The sequence below is a fragment of the Urocitellus parryii genome, chromosome 3, assembly GCF_045843805.1.
Source record: "Urocitellus parryii isolate mUroPar1 chromosome 3, mUroPar1.hap1, whole genome shotgun sequence".
Taxonomy (NCBI): domain Eukaryota; kingdom Metazoa; phylum Chordata; class Mammalia; order Rodentia; family Sciuridae; genus Urocitellus; species Urocitellus parryii.
This window is the reverse complement of record NC_135533.1, coordinates 176,587,159-176,606,015: the sequence shown is the minus strand read 5'-3', so window position 1 is coordinate 176,606,015 and position 18,857 is coordinate 176,587,159. Positions and strand designations below refer to the sequence as shown.

Here is an 18,857-nt window from a genome sequence, read left to right as displayed (position 1 = left end):
TTTCTGAAGAGACAACTGGAAATAACTGTCCCCTCTCCCCCACTCACCTCTTGTAGGGATACCCACACTTCAACATATTTTTACTATTTGGTTGCTTCAGTAAATCAAGAAAAATTTCAATTTTCAGGTTTTTCTCTACATCCTATCACTGTCATTCCTTTTTTTTTTTGGGGGGGGGGGACAGTTCCTTCAAGTTTATCCTTTGTTGTGTTTATTGCAAATGTGTTGAGGAGATCTAAACTGATGAAGTTTAGACTCACGTTTCACAAAATTATCAGCCCTCAGCCTTTCCATCATCATGTTAGATATAGGAGCTGTTAGTGATTTGGTTCTTTCTGGTTTTTTATTCAGGTTCCCACTGCAGTGAAGTGCCTTATTTATCACTTCTCTATTTTTTTTCTACAACAACAGTGATAAAAATAGAGTATTTCAAAGCTATTCCATTAAAGAGGACATTGTCTGGTGCTTATGTGGTTTGAACTGTCTTTGAGGAAAAGTACCAACTGGGAAAATTTGAGAAAGGCAGTGAAATGACAGAAATAGTTGTAATTATCTTCATAAACATAGGAAAGAGATAAACCCTTTACCAACTAGTATCTGGAGAAACCCAGCCAGCTTGTTTTATAAAAAATTCTTATAAAGTGTACCTATTATATATCCCATTTATAAAATGACCCACTGACAAAAAAAATCAGCTATTAACTTGAGATAACTACTTAATACTTAATTGATAATATCTTACTTGAACTCTTATTTGAATGTCTTTTCATTTGAATCCTAGAGAGAAGCCAATTATAGAGGAAACAGGATTAGGAAAAAAAACCTAAAATTTCAGCTAATTTTGAATATTTAAGTATATATCTTTGATTAAACTAATAGGAGATGTCATTATCAAGAGGTAATAGTTTGGTGCCCCAAAGGATTTCATCATATTTCATGTGTATTTGTATATGTACACATTTTTATTGAAATTAATATAATATTCCAGCAGCCATTCTTTTGGTGTGGGAAAACACAAAGGTAAAATATAAATAATATGAGCATTTTGTTTTCGTCTTCACTTCTTTTGTTTCCTTCCTTCATTCTTCCTTTTTTTAAAAAAGGGCTTCTTAAAAGTATAAATGTAGGTGACAACTTCAAGGAATATTTAACAAAGATTGTCAACATGGCTTGGTAAATAATTAGCTGTGGACAGTGAACTATCAGTTGCATTTCTCAGGTATCCAACTATTGTCTGAGTTTGTGGGAAAATGTACAGGTGAGCAAGTTTGCCCATAGAAGAAGGATGTTGGGTAATGAGTTGATTTGAGAAAGTTATGGGATAACCAATTAGATATATCCAGAGGGCAACTGGGAATGTGTGTCTAGCACTCAAAGGAGGGATCTGGACCAGATATAGAGTTAGGAGTCTTAGAATATGAATTTTAGTTGTAATTTCTAGTGGCATTATATGTGTAGATTTGAGAGAAAATAAGAGACTTGTAATAGTCAAGGCAAAAATTAAGAGGAGGTCTGAATTCAGTGAGGTCATAAACTAAATGGAAAGTGCGCTCACCATATGAGTCTATTAAAGAGACAGGTAACAGAAATCTCTCAGAACAAGGCTTTACTTTTCCATGTCCTAGGCTTGGGATTCTGTCCAGAAGGAAGTCTGAACTGTTGATGCCAAAGACAGAGGTTGGTTTTTGTGTAGAGGTGGTAGTGTAGAGATGAATAGGGGGAGAATTGGACAAGAAGAATTGAAGATTGAGCATATATTTAGACTACCACAAAGAATCACTACCAGATCTGGAAGATTGTGTGTGTGTGCTTGCACTTGAATGTGTGTGTAATGCATTTAGTGCCATTTAAAGTTTCTAGGTGACCTTCAAGCATCAGCCTTGTGGCATCTGAACTCTCAGCTCTTCAAAGGCCTGTGAGAAAAGAGTCAGTCTTACAAGAAGTCCAAAGTTTGGCTAAACAAAGTATAACACTTTGGAGTCCTGGGGTATGTTGTGGGGGTTATGTGTGTGTGTGTGTGTGTGTGTACATTTACATGTTTCTTTTTAATGACTTGATTGAGATGTACTTTATACACTAATAAAATACTTTCATTTAAAACATACAATCCAATGGATTTTATTATATTCCCAAAGTTGTACAAGCATCAACATAATCTAATTTTAGAACACATTCTTTGCCCCCCTAAAAGAAACCATTTACCTATTAGCAATCATTGCTCACTCATCTGCCTCCAACTAAAATTCCTTCCTACCCCTCTACCCACAACCCCAGGTAACCACTGTCCTACTTTCTGTCTCTATAGATTTGACTAATCTGAATATATTGTGTAAATGAGATACAATATGGGATCTTTTGTGACTGACTTCTTCAGTTTAGCATAGTGTTTTTGAATATATGCATCTTGTAGCATGTCTCAGAACTTAATTCCTTTTCAATGCCAAATATCCCATTATAGATAAACCACATTTCATTTATCTACTATCAGTTGATAGACATTTGAATTGTTTCTGCTCTAGCTATCATGAATGGTTCTGCTATGAACATTTTCTGTGCAGGATTTTGAGTGGACATATATTTTCATTTCTCTGGAGTTCTTACCTAGGCACGGAATTGCTCTGTCATGTGGTAACTCTATATTTAACAATTTGAAGAACTGCCAAACTATTTCAAAGTAGATCCATATCTTACATTCTTACCAGCAATGTATGAGGGTGCCAATTTCTGCACATTCCTGCCAACCTTGGTTATATCTGTCTTTATGTACATGCGCGTGCACGCACACACACACACAGTTTCTGTGCATGAAACAGTATCTCATAGTAGTTTAGATTTCCATTTTCCTAATGACGAACAACGTTCCATATGTTTATTAACCATTTATAGATCTTTACTGAAGAAATCTGTTTTTCGGTTCTTTGCCCATTTTAATTTTTTTATTTATTATTAAGCTGTGTTCTTTGCACTGGGTATAAGATGTTTACTAGATACAAGATTTGCAGATATTTTCATCTTTGAGTTATCTTTTCAATTTCTTTTTTCTTTTTTTTTTTTTACTTATAGCTTTGTTTTTAATTAGTATATTTTGGATATATATAAAAGTGAATTCACTGTGTAATGTTCATATATGTTCATAGGAAAGTTTGGTCAGATTCATTCTGCTGTCCTTCCTTTCCCTGTCCCTACTCCCTCCCCCTCTACTCCTTTCTCTACTCTACTGATCCTCTTTTCTTTTTCTTTTTCTTTTTTTAGAGAGAGAGAGATAGAGAAGAAAGAGAGAATTTTTTAATATTTATTTTTCAGTTTTCGGGGGACACATCATCTTTATTTTTATGTGGTGCTGAGTATCGAACCCAGTGCCACGCACATGCCAGGCAAGTGCGTTACCACTTGAGCCACATCCCCAGCCCCATACTGATCCTCTTGTCTATATTCATGGAGTCTTCCACCATCTGCTTTTTTGTTTTCTTTGTTCTTATTTTCCTCTAGCTTCCACATATGACAGAAAATTTCAACCCTTGACTTTATGGGTCTGGTGTATTTCACTTAGCATGATATTCTCCATTTCAGTCCATTTTAACAGCAAATGCCATAATTTATTCTTCTTTATGAATGACTAACACTTCATTGTGTATATATACCATTTTTTCCTTAACCATTCATCTATTAACAGGCACATCTATTAACAGTTCCATAGTTTGGCTATTGTGAATTGTGTTTCTATAAACATGGATGTGCCTGTATCCGGATTGTATGCTGATTTTATCTCTTGTGGATGTATACCAAGGAATGGGATAGCTGGATCGTATGGTGGTTCCATTCCTAGCTTTTTGAGGGATCTCCGTATTACTTTCCAAACAGGCTGTATTAATTTACAGTCCTACCAACAATGCGTAAGTGTATCTTCTTCCTTACATTCTTACCAATGTATATTATTATTTGTGTTTTTGACATTTGCCTTTCTGACTGGAGTGAGATGAATTCTCAATTTACTTTTGATTTTCATTTCCCTGATTGCTAGAGATGTTGAACATTTTTTCATATATTTATTTGTTGTTTTTTGTTTCTGCTTTTCAGGAGTGTCTATATAATGATTTCGCCCATTTGTTAATTGGTTTATTTGTGGGGGGGGCTGTTGTTTTGTTTGGGGGGGTTGGTGTTAAGTTGGGGGTTTTTTGTTTGTTTGTTTGTTTTTTAGTTCTTTATATATTCTGGCTGTTAATCCCTTATCTGAGAAGCAAGTGGCAAAGATCTTCTCCAATTCTGTAGGCTCTCTCTTCATGCTCTTGTTTCCTTTGCTGTGCAGAAGGTTTTTAATTTGATATTGTCCCAGTTAGTGATTCTTGGTTTTATTTCTTGTGCTTTAGAATTTTTGTTAAAGAAGTCAGTGCTTGTGCCAATATGTTGGAGTGTTAAATTTACATTTTCTTCTAGCAGTGGTAGAGACTCTGGGATAATTCCTGTGAATTTGATCCACTTTGATTTTTTGTGGAGGATGAGATAGAGGCTGTAGTTTCATTCTTCCACATATAGATATCCAGTTTTCCCAGTGTCATTTGTTAAAAGGCTGTCTTTTTTCCAAGGTATGTTTTTAGCATCTTGGTCAAGTAACAGATGACTGTTATCTATGTGGATTTGTCTCTGTCTTTTCTGTTCCACAGGTCTGTGTGTCTATTTTAGTGCCAATGCCATGCTGGTTTTGTTACTATAGCTCTGTACTATCATGTGAGTTCCTGTGTTGTAGTGCCTCCAGCATTGCTGTTCTTGCTCAGGATTTATTTGTCTATTGTGGGTCTCTTATTTTTCCAAATGAATTGAAGGATAGTTCTTTCTAGATCTCTGAAGAATTTATTGGTATTTTAATTGGGATTGCATTGAATCTTTATAACACTTTTGTAGTATGACCCTTCTGATAATGTTAATTCTGCCCATCCACAAACATGAATAGTCTTCTAAAGTCTTCTTCAATAGTTATCTTCAGTATTCTGTAGGTTTCATTGGAGATGAGAGGTCTTTTACCTCCTTGGTTACATTTATTCCTAAGTTTTGTTTTGTTAGATTATTAGGATGGAATGCTTTTTCTAATTTCTTTTTCAGCAGATTTATTATTGTGGTATTGGAAAGCAATTGATTTGTGTGTGTTTATCTTGTATCCTGCTACTTTACTAAATTTGTGTATCAGTTCCAGAAGCCCCTGGTGGAGTATTTTGGGTCTTCCAAATATAGAAAAATGTCACCAGCAAACAGAGATAATTTGACTTGTTTGTTTGTTTGTTTCTGTTTGTACCTCTTTAATTTCCTTCTCTCACCAAATTTCTCTAGCTTGAGTTTCAACAACTATGTTGAATAGAAGTGGTGAGAGTGGACATCCTTGTTTTGTTCCTGATTTTTAGCGGAAATACTTTGTTTTCCTTCATTTGGTTATGATGTTGGCCTTGGGTTTCTCATGTATAGCCTTTAAAATGTTGGGGTAAGTTCCCTCTATTCCTAGTTTCTCTAGTATTTTAAACATGAATGGCTGTGGATTTTGTCAAATGCTTTTTGCTTCAGTTGAGACAATCATGCAATTCTTATCCTTAATCCTGTTTATGTGTCAAAGTACATTTTTTGATTTGCATATGTTAAACCACTCTTACATCCCTGGAATAAAACCCACTTGATAATGTTTCACTATCTTCTTAATGTGTTTTTGAATTTGACTTGCCAATATTTTAGAATTTTTTTCATCTATGTTCATCAAGGATATTGGTCTGAAGTTGGTGTTTTTGTTTTGTTTGGGTTTTTTTTTTGGGGGGGGGTTCTTTTTACTTATACATGACAGAAGAATCTATTTTGACATATTTTTACAAGCATGGACTAGATCTCTGAAATTTTCTTTATTTCTAAATTTGGTATCAGGGTAACACTGGCTTCATAGAATGAATTTGGTTAATGTTTCCTCCCTTTTTATGGATTAATTTGAGGAGGATTGACATTAGTTCTTTAAAGGTCTGTTACAACTTGGCTGAGAATCCATCAGGTCTTATTAGAAAGCTTTTAATAGCTTTTTCAGTTTCATTACTTGATATATACTGTGTACATTTTCTATATCCTCATGGTTCAATTTTGGGTAGGTCGTGTGTCTAGGAATTGTTAATATCTTCAAGATTTTCTAACCTTTTGGAGTATAAATTTTCAAAATACTTTTTAATGATCCACTGGATTTCAGTAGTGTCTATGGTTATATATCCTTTTTCACCTCTAATTTTGTAGTTTGTATTTTTGCTCGCTTCTCTTTTGGTTAGTTTGGCTAAGGATTTATCTATCTTTTTTATCCTTTCAAAGAACCAATTCTTTGTTTCAATTGTCCTTTGTATTGTTTTTCTTTTCATTCTCAATTTTATTAATTTGAGCTTTGTTTTAATTATTTTCTCTTTTCTACTGATTTTTGGTTTTAGTTCTTCTTTTTCCTCAGGTCTTAAGGTGTAACATTTAGATTATTTATTTGATATCATTTAAGTTTTTAATGGAGGAACTTGGTGCTATAAACTTTACCCTTAGACCTATCTTCATACTGTCCCAGAGATTTTGATGTTATATCTCTGTTCTCATTTGTTTCTGAGTATATTTTTATTTTTCCCCTGATTTCTTCTGTTATCCAATCCTCATTCAGAAGTGTATTACTTATTATGCAAGTGTTGGAATGAATGGTTTCAGTTTTTTGTCTTGTCATTGATTACTTATCTCTATTTTTTTATGTTTGCTAAAATTTGTTTCATGACCAAAAGTACAATCTGTTTTAGAGAATATTCTGTGTGCTACTGAGATGAAAGTAAATTCAGTTGTCCATGGATGAAATATTCTATAGATGTCTGTTAGGTCCATTTGATTAGTAGTATTTGTTAGTTTTAAAGAATCTGAGTTTTATGTCTAAATGACGTATATCTACCAGTGAGAGACGTATGTCAAAATCACCCAGTAGTATTGTATTGTGATCTGTTTGGTTCTTAATATTGAACAGTGTTTGTTTTATATACATAGATATGACATTGTTTGTGGTATAAATAATTAAAATCATTATGTCTTGTTTTTCCTTGTCTCTTCTGATTAATTTTGGCTTGAAGTCTACTTTATCTGATGAAAATAGTTACTCCTGCTGGCTTTCAGTTTCCATTTGCTTGGAATATCATTTCTTTTCCTTTCATCTTCAGTCTGGATGTCTTTGTCTATAAAGTGTTTGACACATGGTTGGGTCTTGTTTTTTAACAAGTCTGTCACTCTGTGTCTTTTGATGGAAATGTTTAGAAGGTTTATGTTCAGTGTTATTATAAAGAGATTATTTTTCATTTCCTGCCATTTTGATTTATTTCTAGAGCTTAATTCAGACTTGATTTTCCTTTGACTAGTCTACTATAATTCATCCCTATGCTGGTTTTCATTTGATTTTTTTCATTTCTTCTGTATGAAATATTTCATTGAGTGTGTTTTGTAATGCAGGCTTAGTGGTTATGAATTCTTTCAGATTCTGCTTATCATGGAAGGTCTTTAGTTTGTCTTCAACTGTGAAAGATAATTTTGCGATGTGTAGCAATCTTTGTTGGTACTCATTTTCTTTCATGGAATGGTATGTATTGTTCTAAGCCATTCTGGTTTTGGGGGTCTGGGTCAGTAAATCAGTTGAAATCCAATTGGTTTACCTCTAAATGTGACCTGCTATTTTTCTCTTGCAGCGTTTAAAATTCTATATTTATGTATTAGGCATTTTCATTATAATATGTCTTGGAGAAGATCTTTTTTCATTCTGTTTGGAATTCCATATGCCTCATTTACTTGTATTTTAATCTTCAAAAATTTGGAATTTTTTAAAAGATTTCATTGAAAATATGCATCCCTTTAGTTTTAGTTTTGGAGCCTTTATCTACACCAGTGATTCTTAAATTTGGTTTCTTGATTTCTTGGATATTTTGCTTATGGTCTTCTAACATCTTTTCTTTATAGTTGGCTTTATTTTCAAGATTATATACTTTGTCTTTGAGGCCTGAAAGTCTTATTTTTAAAGTTGTCTACTCTATGGATGATGCTTTGTATTGAATTTTAAATTATTTATTGAATCTTTCATTTCCAGAGTTTTCATTTGTTTCTTTTCCAAAATCTCTCTATTGAAATGATCTTTCACTTCCTGTATTTTCTTTCTAATTTCACTCTTTATATTTTATTTTAGCACATTGAACCTTTTAACTATGAACTTTCTAAATTCTTTCTCCAATATTCCTACACTGTGGTGTTAAGTCAGTTATTGAAGTGTTAGAGACTGTTTGGGGTAGTTACTGCTTATTTGTGTGCCCATCCATTGGGATGATTATTCCTGCTTCTTTTATGTAAGGGATTATTTCATGAGCGTTTTTCTTCTAGAATCCTGGCCGTGTGAATATCCAGGTATCTATACTTTCACTCAGTTTATGTCCTCTGCTATTCCCAGTATCACTCCACTTTGAGAGAATATACTGTACCCTATTTATAACAATCACTTCAGAGCAAAGCCATGTTTGACCTCATGAAAAACAAAAAACTTGTTAATCCTTCCCTCCATAGTACCTCTAATGAAGGTATAAACTTGTTAAAGTTCTGGAATTGGTTGAAAAATTAGTTATTAATAAAGTAAAATTGCTATAACATTATATAGGAACTGAAAGGGAGAAGAAATAACAAATGGACAAAAGAAGAGAGAAAAAAGAATAATAAACAGCAAAGTAAAAAGAAGAAAAAGATGGAGGGTAGGATTTGGGGCAGTATCAAGTAATGTAAGAGGGAAAGAGGAGTAAGAGGACCAAATTTAAACCTGAGCTAGGAAAAAAAAAGGATAGAATGATTATAATTAATTTTCTAAAACATTGTAAGAAATACAATCAAATAAGTTGGAAGTGCGATATTAGGTACTAGGGTAACAGCTATCAAATTAAAATGAAGACTAATATAGATATATAAGATAGGATATGATCAAAGTTGATGTTAGACCTATTTATAGTGAACCATGCCAAGGTGAACAAAATTCTTATTGAGTCTTAGTTTGGATTTCATCAGAATTTGGGATTTTTAGAAGATGTCCATCACTCTTTGACTTTGGTTTCCCTCCAGAGATATTGGGTCACAGGAACCACTCCCTAGATGCTATGGACCATCTACCAAGCCAGTTCTCAGTTGCCAGCCCAGAGGCTGACTGCTTGGAGGGTATGATGTTGTATCTATTGGCTGGATGCAAGGGTCTGTGTCACTGCTCTAATTGCTGTGCATCACCATGTACCCACTCCTCTCCACAGGGTCCTCTTCAAACTGGATTTGATCCTTAGCACCACATAAAGGACTTTAATTCCTTAAGTCAGTTTCTCAAACCATGATATTTAGGAATATTTCCTTTTGACTTTGAATAATGAAGGTTGGAGAATAAAGAAATAAAGATGATTGAGAACAACTCTTAAGTACACATAAATGGGTTTACAAATTTCTTTAAACCATTGTGGTAAGCCCCTGCCTGCTGCGTTGATGGCAGTGAAGGAAATAAAAAGGTAGAGTTGAGCACTACTGAAAGAGCTAACCAACTACCTAAAAGGAATGTTTTGAGGCCTAGTATTAGTAACAAAGAAATATTGTAGACCTAAGCTCCTACTTTCCATATATAAAAATAGCAAAGTGGGGGTGGTGGAGTGTATTACTCTGGCATCTTTCTGCATGCTAAATTCAAAAATGTAAATATATTAGAAAAAGGAAAAATTTTTATTTCTCTTTTGGTGTCTATTTATTGTGTGAAGCTAGAGTCGAGCATAACGCACAGGTGGTTTAAAACGCTTCTCTGCCATCTGAGATCTCGGCTTGCCAGGGTATAGATGGGGATGTCACTTTAGGGAATTGGGCTTATTCAGTATGTAAAATGAGGCTGGCATTGGTTCAGAGGTTTTGTCTGTGTCTTTACCCAATTAACCATGTTTTTGCTTCCTTTTTTTTTTAACTTCTAAATTTTCTTTTTTGAAGTTTTAATCTATATAGATACATAGATGAGAATTACCTAAATTTTTCTGCCAATTGCTCTAAGATTTTAACACTTGGTATTCATAACATAATGTATATTTTCTATCAAAATACATAGGAATTATTAGTTTATGCCAGAGATGATTTCAATCCTGGTACTAAAATAATATTCTACTTTACAATCAAATTACAAAGATTTATATTCTTTTTTTTTTGTTTTGATAAAGAATCTTTATTAACTTGGTGAGTACGTTATATTCACATCTTTTGGATTTTGTAACACTGTTTAAAGATATTACAGATTTTGGTTTTCTAAATCGGATGCTGATTTTATACTAAGTATTTAAAATTAACTCATAGTACAGGTTTAAAAAGAAAATAGTGACTTATGGCCCAATGTTATTATATGTAACTATTATACCAATGTACATTTTATGTAAACTGAATATTGTCCTCTATCACAAGTAATATAAGAAAACCAACTCTTGGATAAATAACAAAGAAGAAAATAAGATACAAAGTCTGGATTTGATAGTAATATCCAAACAGTACCACTTATTGGGGTGTGTGTATGTGTGTGTGTGTTTTAATCAGAAGAATTTTGTGAGCCTGTAGGATTTTGTTTTAATGTCTGCCTTTTTGATGCACTGTGTCACTGTATCTATATTTAATGAAGAGGGCAGTGTGTGTCAATAAGAGACAGAAATGGGGAGACCTTTGTGAACCCTCTAGCAATCAATGAATATCAGACCACCAATTTCTCCAGCTTTAATTACAGGCAAAAGAAAAGACAAAATTAGCATTTTAATATAGAAATATCTTAGGCTTTAGGAGAATTATGATAAATCTAATGTTGCCTAGTGAACCAAAGAGGAGATATTATAACAAACTGTCTCCTTAGGAATATTTGTTTAAATAAAGGCAACAATACTTCATCCTTATCTTTTTTGGATAATTATCACTATTTCAGGCTGTTCTTTGTTCCAGGTTTAAAATACCTTTAGTTTTTTTATTTTTTTAAGTAATTGGCAGTGTTTGTTTCCTATAAAACTATAAGAAGAGGAAAATTCTGTTTGCTTGGCACTAACAAGATAATTATTTTAGGGAGAGTTTTTCTCTCCAGCTCTAGTTCACTCATGCCATGGCATCTCTGCACTTGGACGCATTTGGGTTATCTCATTTCAGTTACAGCGTATTAAACTAACTCCTCTTCCATGGCTGAGGTTTGCCCACCTGTCTCCCCTAAAACACCTGCAACATATGTTTGCATAACCCTGTAATGCTTTGCCTTTCGGGTCCTAAGAAATTCCCCCAGAGCTTTTTGCTTATAAACAGCTGAGCAATTCGTTTTTCTAATGACGGTTGCTTTTCCCCCAGCTTAGAGGCAATAACATATTTACTAAAATAAGGGCCTCATTTTTCATCAAAGAGAAATATTCGACATATTTTTACAGTGCTGTTTCTCCTTTTTGAGCATTATTATTTCCCCTTTCTCATCTGGCATGCTATAAAAGTTAAGGACTGATAGCAAGATATTAGAGGAAAGAAAACTAAGTAATTTATTTGTCAGATATTTTCTTCGTGCTAAACACATTATACTGCAACTAAAAATAGTCTTTTAAGTACTCAAAGAACTTTGTCAGTTTAATTCAAAGTAAAATTAATGTCCAATAAATTATAAAATGATAATTTGGGCATATTTCAGGAAATCCCTGATTATTATAATCTCATAAGCTGGCAAATATTGCATTATTAGCATGGTATGATTGTATACATTTTTAAAAATTTGTAAATGTATGTGCTCCTAATTCAGAGAAATGTGACAGCCTTTCTCCCCATATATGAGATCCAGTGTGCGTGATATGTTTTCCTAAGTGTGTGTTTTTGTTTTGAAAATATAGATATAATATTTGGCAAATTTACAATTATCAGAAGTGTAAAACATCACTTTCTCTACCCTTTTAGTGTCCTGGATTTTAGGTTGTCAAATTTAAATCTGCTCTCAAGTCGAGGTCTGTTTGTCAGTGCTCACTGATATCAGTATGATTATACCTTCTTTTTCATGTGGTTTTATCAAGTGCCTGACACTGTGCTGTGCTCTTCGTTCTTATTCTGTCATTTAATCCTTGGTACAGTTTTGCAGATGATAAAACTAGACCTAAGAATGTAATTAACTCCTCACAGTCACTCAGCTGATAATAGGTGGAACAGGAGTCTCCTGATCCTTTGCACCAGGCACCCTGTCCCTCTAGAGCAGATGAGCATTGTTATGTCTACATTAGTGCTGTTGTTTTCAATATATAACATTCATATGACATCATCTCCTACTAGTCCATTAATACATGAAAATCACTATCACTGGAATTGCTTTTCCTCTCCTCTTTTTAGTTCCACATGTATGCATAAATAGCCAAGTCTTTGAACAGTCCTGTGCTGTTCAAAGAAGGATGAGTATTTCAGAGTCCTTTCTTCTGTGTGTTGATTTAAATGGAGATTATCTTCAAATGAGATACAGGAGTCGGGGGTTCAAGCTAGGAAGAACTGTTTGTAATGACCTTTTGGGTAAGTTTGATTTCACCAGTCTCAGAACAAGGAATATTGTTTTGGACAATCTTGTAGTTAATTTTACTTCTTACAGCATCCTGTAGTTAGTTTTTCTTAGTATGAATTAACACTTGAATATTTTTACAATACTATAACAAAGTGAGTTTGAACTTAAAATATTGAAATGTTGTTGCCCACAGGACTTTAAGATGCCTCTCCAAGATCCAGCCTGTTTATGCCAGGAGTGGGGTTTTGCAGCATTCTTCTTTTATTGTCATAAAATAAAATGCTGGAGAGAAGCCAAGATTGATGGCTAACTTCCATGCTCCCAGATACTCAGGTGGCTGAGGCAGGAAGACCACAAGTTCCAAGCCAGCCTCAGCAACTTAGTAAGGCCCTTTCTCAAAAACAATATTTTTAAAAAGGGCTGAAGATTTAACTCAGTGGTAGAGTGTTTGCTCAGCATGTTTGAAGCTCTAGGTTCAATCCCCAGTACCACAAATACTACTAAAAAAATAAAATACCAAAGAGAAAGCTTGTAACTTGTAACAACTTTAATGGAAAAGAGTTGAATGATTATTTGGGAAGTTACTAGATGAAGTCTATGTAGAAGACCTGTCTCAAGCCTATCATGTTTGGTCTAGGAAAGACACAGTAACCTTCAGTGGGGTCTGAAGTTATGATTTTTGCAATTGTATGTATGATAGTATAGACTTCCCATGTTGTATCATATAATTGCTATTCTTCTTAGACCAATACAAACCCAGTAAGCTAACCATTACCATTTTGTCATCTTTCTTCCAAAGGAAAATTTACCAAAACAAAAACATTCTTTAAAAACATGCATTGGGGAAAAAAAAGTACATTAGTTTAGAAGTGCTTATTTTGGTCAGAAATTCTGATTATGTGGAAATGGGTTTACAAAGACATGATATTAAAGATATGTGAATGTGTTCTGCACAATGAGAAATTACTACACCTGTGGGATCTGGTCTTCCTAACTTATACAATTTTTTGTATGTAGAACTCTAGTGACTCATATATTTTAGAGGAAATTTTCAGATATTTAAAAATTAGAAGAAACCTTAAATGTCTATAAAATTTTGAGAAAATCCTTTAAAATAAAAAAGTTAAGATCTCTTTACATATATATATATATATATATATATATATATATATATATAAACAGTCTCAGAACAAGGAATATTGTTATGTACAATCTTGTAGTTAATTGTACTTCTTACAGCATCCTGTAGTTAGTTATTCTTAGTGTGAATTAGCACTTGAATATTTTACACTACCATAACAAAATGAGTTTGAACTTAAAATACTGAAATGTTGTTGCCCATAGGACTTTAAAGGTAAAACTTTGTTCATGTAATCTCATTGCCCTAAGGAAATATTTTCATTTTGGTGCACATTCCCATTTGTCTATCCATTTACCTACATGTGTACATTTATACAAATATTCTTAACAATTATTTGAACTTATTAGTTTTAATTTTTTGTTCATATAAGAAAGTATTCCAAAATTTCTGGACTTTTTAAAACCTTATTCATAAAAGATAGCCATCAATTTTAAAAAATTGTAGGTAATCTGAAGAACCATCAGTGATGAATCTCAATGTTTAAAGTATTCACACCCTATTCATTGTTCATGTCCATGTGTTGACTTTTACAGCTGTGCATGGTTTATTGATACTTCAGCATTTAGCTCTGTGCTGACCAATACAGTAGCCACAAGCCACATGTGGCTTTCGATATTTGAAGTGTGTGTATAGTCCAAATTGAGATCCGCTGTAAGTGTAAAATACACGTTAGATTTCAAAGCCTTGTACAAACAAAAGAATGTAAAGTATCACATTAATAAATTTTATAGTGATTACATGTTAAAATGATAAAGTTTATTATATAACTAATGCTGCATTCAATTTCATCTGTTCCCTTTTTCTTTTTTTAGTGTGGTTGCTAAAAAAATTTAAATTACAGATGAAGTTTGCATTTTTAACATACATAATATTTCTGTTAAATAGTGCTTGTCTAGATTATCTATATGTATTTTTATGTTTTAGATATAACATTTTCTTCATATTTCATATGCTGTTTTCAGCATCATCTTTTGATTCTTTTTGTTGTTGTTTCCAGTACAGTGGTGCTTTACCTCTCTCCCTTTGCTACCAGTAGTCTCCTAGGAATTTAAATAGGTCTCAGTGAAAGCAATACTTGAGCTTTATACATATGTTCAAGTTAAATCATTTTTCCTAATAATGGCTTTAAGTGCTTAGGTGGATCAGCACATCCTGTCTTGAATTGCATGTTATTTCTTCATAAAGATGTTTTCAAAAGAACTACTCCATGCGATCCCTTCTTTCATTATTTTCTTGCAAAAAGTAGCATAATTCTTTACTAGTTTGTTGGACATTAGAGAACAAAAGCTTTTGAGATTAGTAAAAATAAAATGTGTTTCTAGGTACTGAGAATAAAGAGCAGAATTAGTCATGAGTGATAGTCCTCATAAGTTAATTTTTAAAATAAATCATGAATGTACTGTCAGTCTGCCAGGAGCTTTAACCTCTGTTTTATTTTCACATTATACTTGGGTCCAGGTTGTCATCAGCTACCATGAGGAAACCTATGAAATTCTTAGAGAGAAGTTGCACTGTTAGACTTAATAGTATGGTAGTCATGGAAGCATCAGTTATCTTCATCAAGGCAATTCAGATTTGATTATCATAGAACTGTGTTGAATACCAAACCAGTGGAGTAGTAGCTGGAGCTAAATCAAGGGATTGTCGTTTTTGTCAGATGATTAGGGCTGGCATGGAAGAGATATGAAAGGGTTGAGCTGTGTAAATATTCTCTTTTCAGCAGAAAAAGAAAAGGTCCATCATGGCCATTAAGATGCAGCTTGTTAGCTTGATGAATTTCAAACTATTTAACCTTAGCAATTACATCCCCCTCTTTTCCCCATGCCTACATACAAGTATATCAGTGCTTTTGGATTATGTCTCCAAGGATTAATATCTAAGTATATCAGTAATTTCAATGAATATAAAATACAGCCTTTCTGTGTCTAGATAGATCTCTCAAAGACAGATTATGCTGTGGTTCAAATACCCAATTACTACTTGAATTATATATTCAGGTAAACATTAGAACACTTTTTTCTAAGTTTTTAAAAAAATTTAAGGAAACTGTATGTGATTTTATATTTTAGAGATGATAGTATTTGTTTAAATTATGCTGTAAATATGTTGTTTTTGTAAAGTAGACATATTTAATTTTTATTTACCTGTAAGGGGCTTGGTACATTTAAATAATTAACACAATTAAGCAATAGCAACACATTTAAATAGGCACACCCAACCTAATGATTCAAGGACATTTCTATGGTGTTATAAATAATATTAAATGCCAGACAGGGCACTATTCTTGCTGCTTTTAAAATGTGCATTGGTCAATTTGCATCAGTCATTTTATTTTTGTCTTTTTATTATTTCCAGTACCTGGCATATTTTAGGCACTTATTAAACTCAAAAATAAGAAGAGATGACATAGAAATTGCCATCTTTAAAAGAATCCTTGAGTTTTGAAATAACTTATTTATTCTGGATGAAGAAGGACTCAGTGTGCCATCTAGTGGACATACTTAGCATTCTGGCCAACAAAAACTAATGATTTTTTTGCTCTTCCTCCACAATGAGCATTCTCAAGACTTTTAAACATAGTTTGTACTTGCGTTACTTCTCATAGTTTCTCAGTTTTTATATCATTTTATGTCATAATAAAAGTCATATTTGAAAATGATCAAAATCATTGAAAATAAATGGAAGAAGTAAATCTATTTGAACTATAAGACAGGCAAAAATAAAAATATGTCAAAAAATGTCAGTTTTAATCAGGAATAAGAGGAGTTATGGAAGAACTTAATTAAACAATAAAAGCAAAACTCAAGCACACTAATTATTAAACTTCATTATTATATGTATTTTTCTTAAGGAATGTAAAAATGATCATTTCTGTCCTTTTACATGTTAATGAATAATTTAAATAGCATTATACATTTTAATTTATTGCTTTTTTTCCCCTTTTAGAAAAATCCAAGACCAGTGACTTATCAATTCCATCCCAATCTAGATTATTACAAAGCACGGGGAGCAGACCTTATGAACAAAAGCCGGTAAGTCTCTTTCTCCTGATGACAGCTAAAAATTACAAACATAATCTCAGATGTCATCAGGAAATTTTACACATTTGCAGAAATTTATTTTCCAGACTTTAGCATATCAGTGGTTAATGTGCATAATGATTCTTTGTTAAATAAATTATGTAAGCTTATTTCAGGCATAAGAAAATGGTGTTTTTGTGACAGTAGTAAGATGAAAAATTAAATAAATATAAGAGTACTTTTTACAATTTGAAGTTAGGCAACTTCGTTTTTTGAACACTAATAAACCTGAATAAATTGTGCCTACTTGGTATAATCTCTTTCTAGATTCTTGCTGTTGATTGAAAAGAAGCTGTTGTATAATATATTTTTAAATTATTTCAGTAACAAAATTAAAATTGGGTTTCCCAACTGTCTTTAGAACTACCCAATAAGCTTATAAATGCATCTTGTATGTGCATTTGTGATTGCATACATAGAAATTTTAAGGGTCACTGTAGGAATAAAAAACATTAAAATCCTACTTTTTAAAGAAATTTACATTGGCATAAAGGGTTGATGAACAGTTTTGTTCTTTCATAATACTCTACTCAGATGTCTCAAGAGTTAACTTGTCAAACCAGAACCATTTCAAATTAGAAGATAATTTTGAAGTTTACTCTGAATGACTAAAATGTTAGTAATGATAAATGCTGTCAAGTTGTCCGAATTTTCTTCCTTAAACATTTTCTGTGTTTGCTAGCTTTTCTTCAGTAGACCAGCAGTCTAAGTTTACATTTATGGGGTGTGTATGCACAATGTGTTCTGCTATGTGGAGGGTTGAAATACCTGCCTCATAAGAACTCATAGTTCAAGGGCGAGACGTTTACAACAGAGTGGCTAAATATTATTGTAACAATAAAAGCAGTGTAATTTTAATATAAAATTACCCAGCCTTGATTGAAATCTGTCCCATATTTTGACACACTTCACAACCCATGAGACTTCTCTGAAGCTCTCTTCTGTTTATTTCATTTGAGTCTTGTTTCACAAATAAAAAAAAAACTGTTTCCTGTAGTAATTTGCTCATTTAATACAGCAAATTTTTATCGAGTGCCAGATTTTGATCATTTTAGGCATTGGAGATGCCTATAAACAAATCAGACACAAGTCCATACCTTCAGGAATCTTACAGTCTGTTCTCTTGTATTTTCCCTCCATTATGTCAAACATTTACCTTTCATATATTTAAAAGAAAATGTATTTTAGGTTCTTTTCTTATGTGAGATCTTCCTGGCTGGAGTCCCTTCTTGACCACTCTCTGCCAAATTAATTTGCACTGAACAAAGGAATCTCTGTTTACAGTAGATCATGTCACACCTCCAGGTGAACCCCTCCAAAGGTTTCCTATTGCCATTAATGATCCAGTCTTCAGGTGGCCCTTCCCAGTCTTCCTACATTATCTCCTAGTTTCCCTTTTCTTCTTTCCTGTGCCACAGCCTTATTGACCCTCTGTTTTTTGCGCTTTTTCGGGACCTTTGCACTTAACTCTTGCCTCTTGCTAGAACTGTTCTTTCACCCCCATCTTCTCATGCCTCTTCCGAAGTAGAGCTATATCCAAATATCTTCTCAAAGAGGCCACTACTATCCTGACCTCCCTGCCTGTCTTCTCTCCTATTCACTATCCTATTGCCCAGTTTTATTTTCTTCATAGCATTCATCACTAGCAGAAGTTACGTAATTCATTTGTGCTTCTAGCAGTGCCTAGTAGAGGGAATACACTGAGCAAATACTTACTGGATGTATTTTTTTTTTTAATTTTAACATCTTTTTCTCCTAGAGGAAATGGACTATACCTTTCCTTTCCCTCACTTCTTGGTTTTATTTTCTTCTGTTTAGCCTGCTCTCCCTGCATTTTTCTTTCACAAAATGTTGTTTCTTTTTTTATATATTTCCAAGTAAGCACATTTTCTCATTACCACGTTATTTGTATAAAGTTCATTTGATGGTTGGGAGAAAGGTTTTTCATCATATCTTTTGTAATTTTGAAGCTTAAAATTGAAATTGAGACAAATGAAATTAATTTGTGAAGTAGAAGACATCACAGATCAGTGAGCAAAAAAATAGAGTTAATAGATGGGAAAACTGGCAAATCTATCTGCTG

General features: G+C 33.1%; 1 protein-coding gene across 5 annotated transcripts in view; it reads left to right on the top strand.

Annotated features, from left to right (window-relative positions):
- The window catches only part of Tbc1d5 (TBC1 domain family member 5), a 501,737-nt gene that overhangs the window by 394,146 nt on the left and 88,734 nt on the right, over window positions 1-18,857 (top strand). For all 5 annotated transcript variants that reach the window (XM_077796237.1, XM_077796238.1, XM_077796235.1 and 2 more), the window contains one exon: window positions 16,641-16,726. In XM_077796237.1, the coding sequence (XP_077652363.1) occupies window positions 16,641-16,726 (86 nt within the window). The remainder of the gene's footprint in view (window positions 1-16,640; window positions 16,727-18,857) is intronic.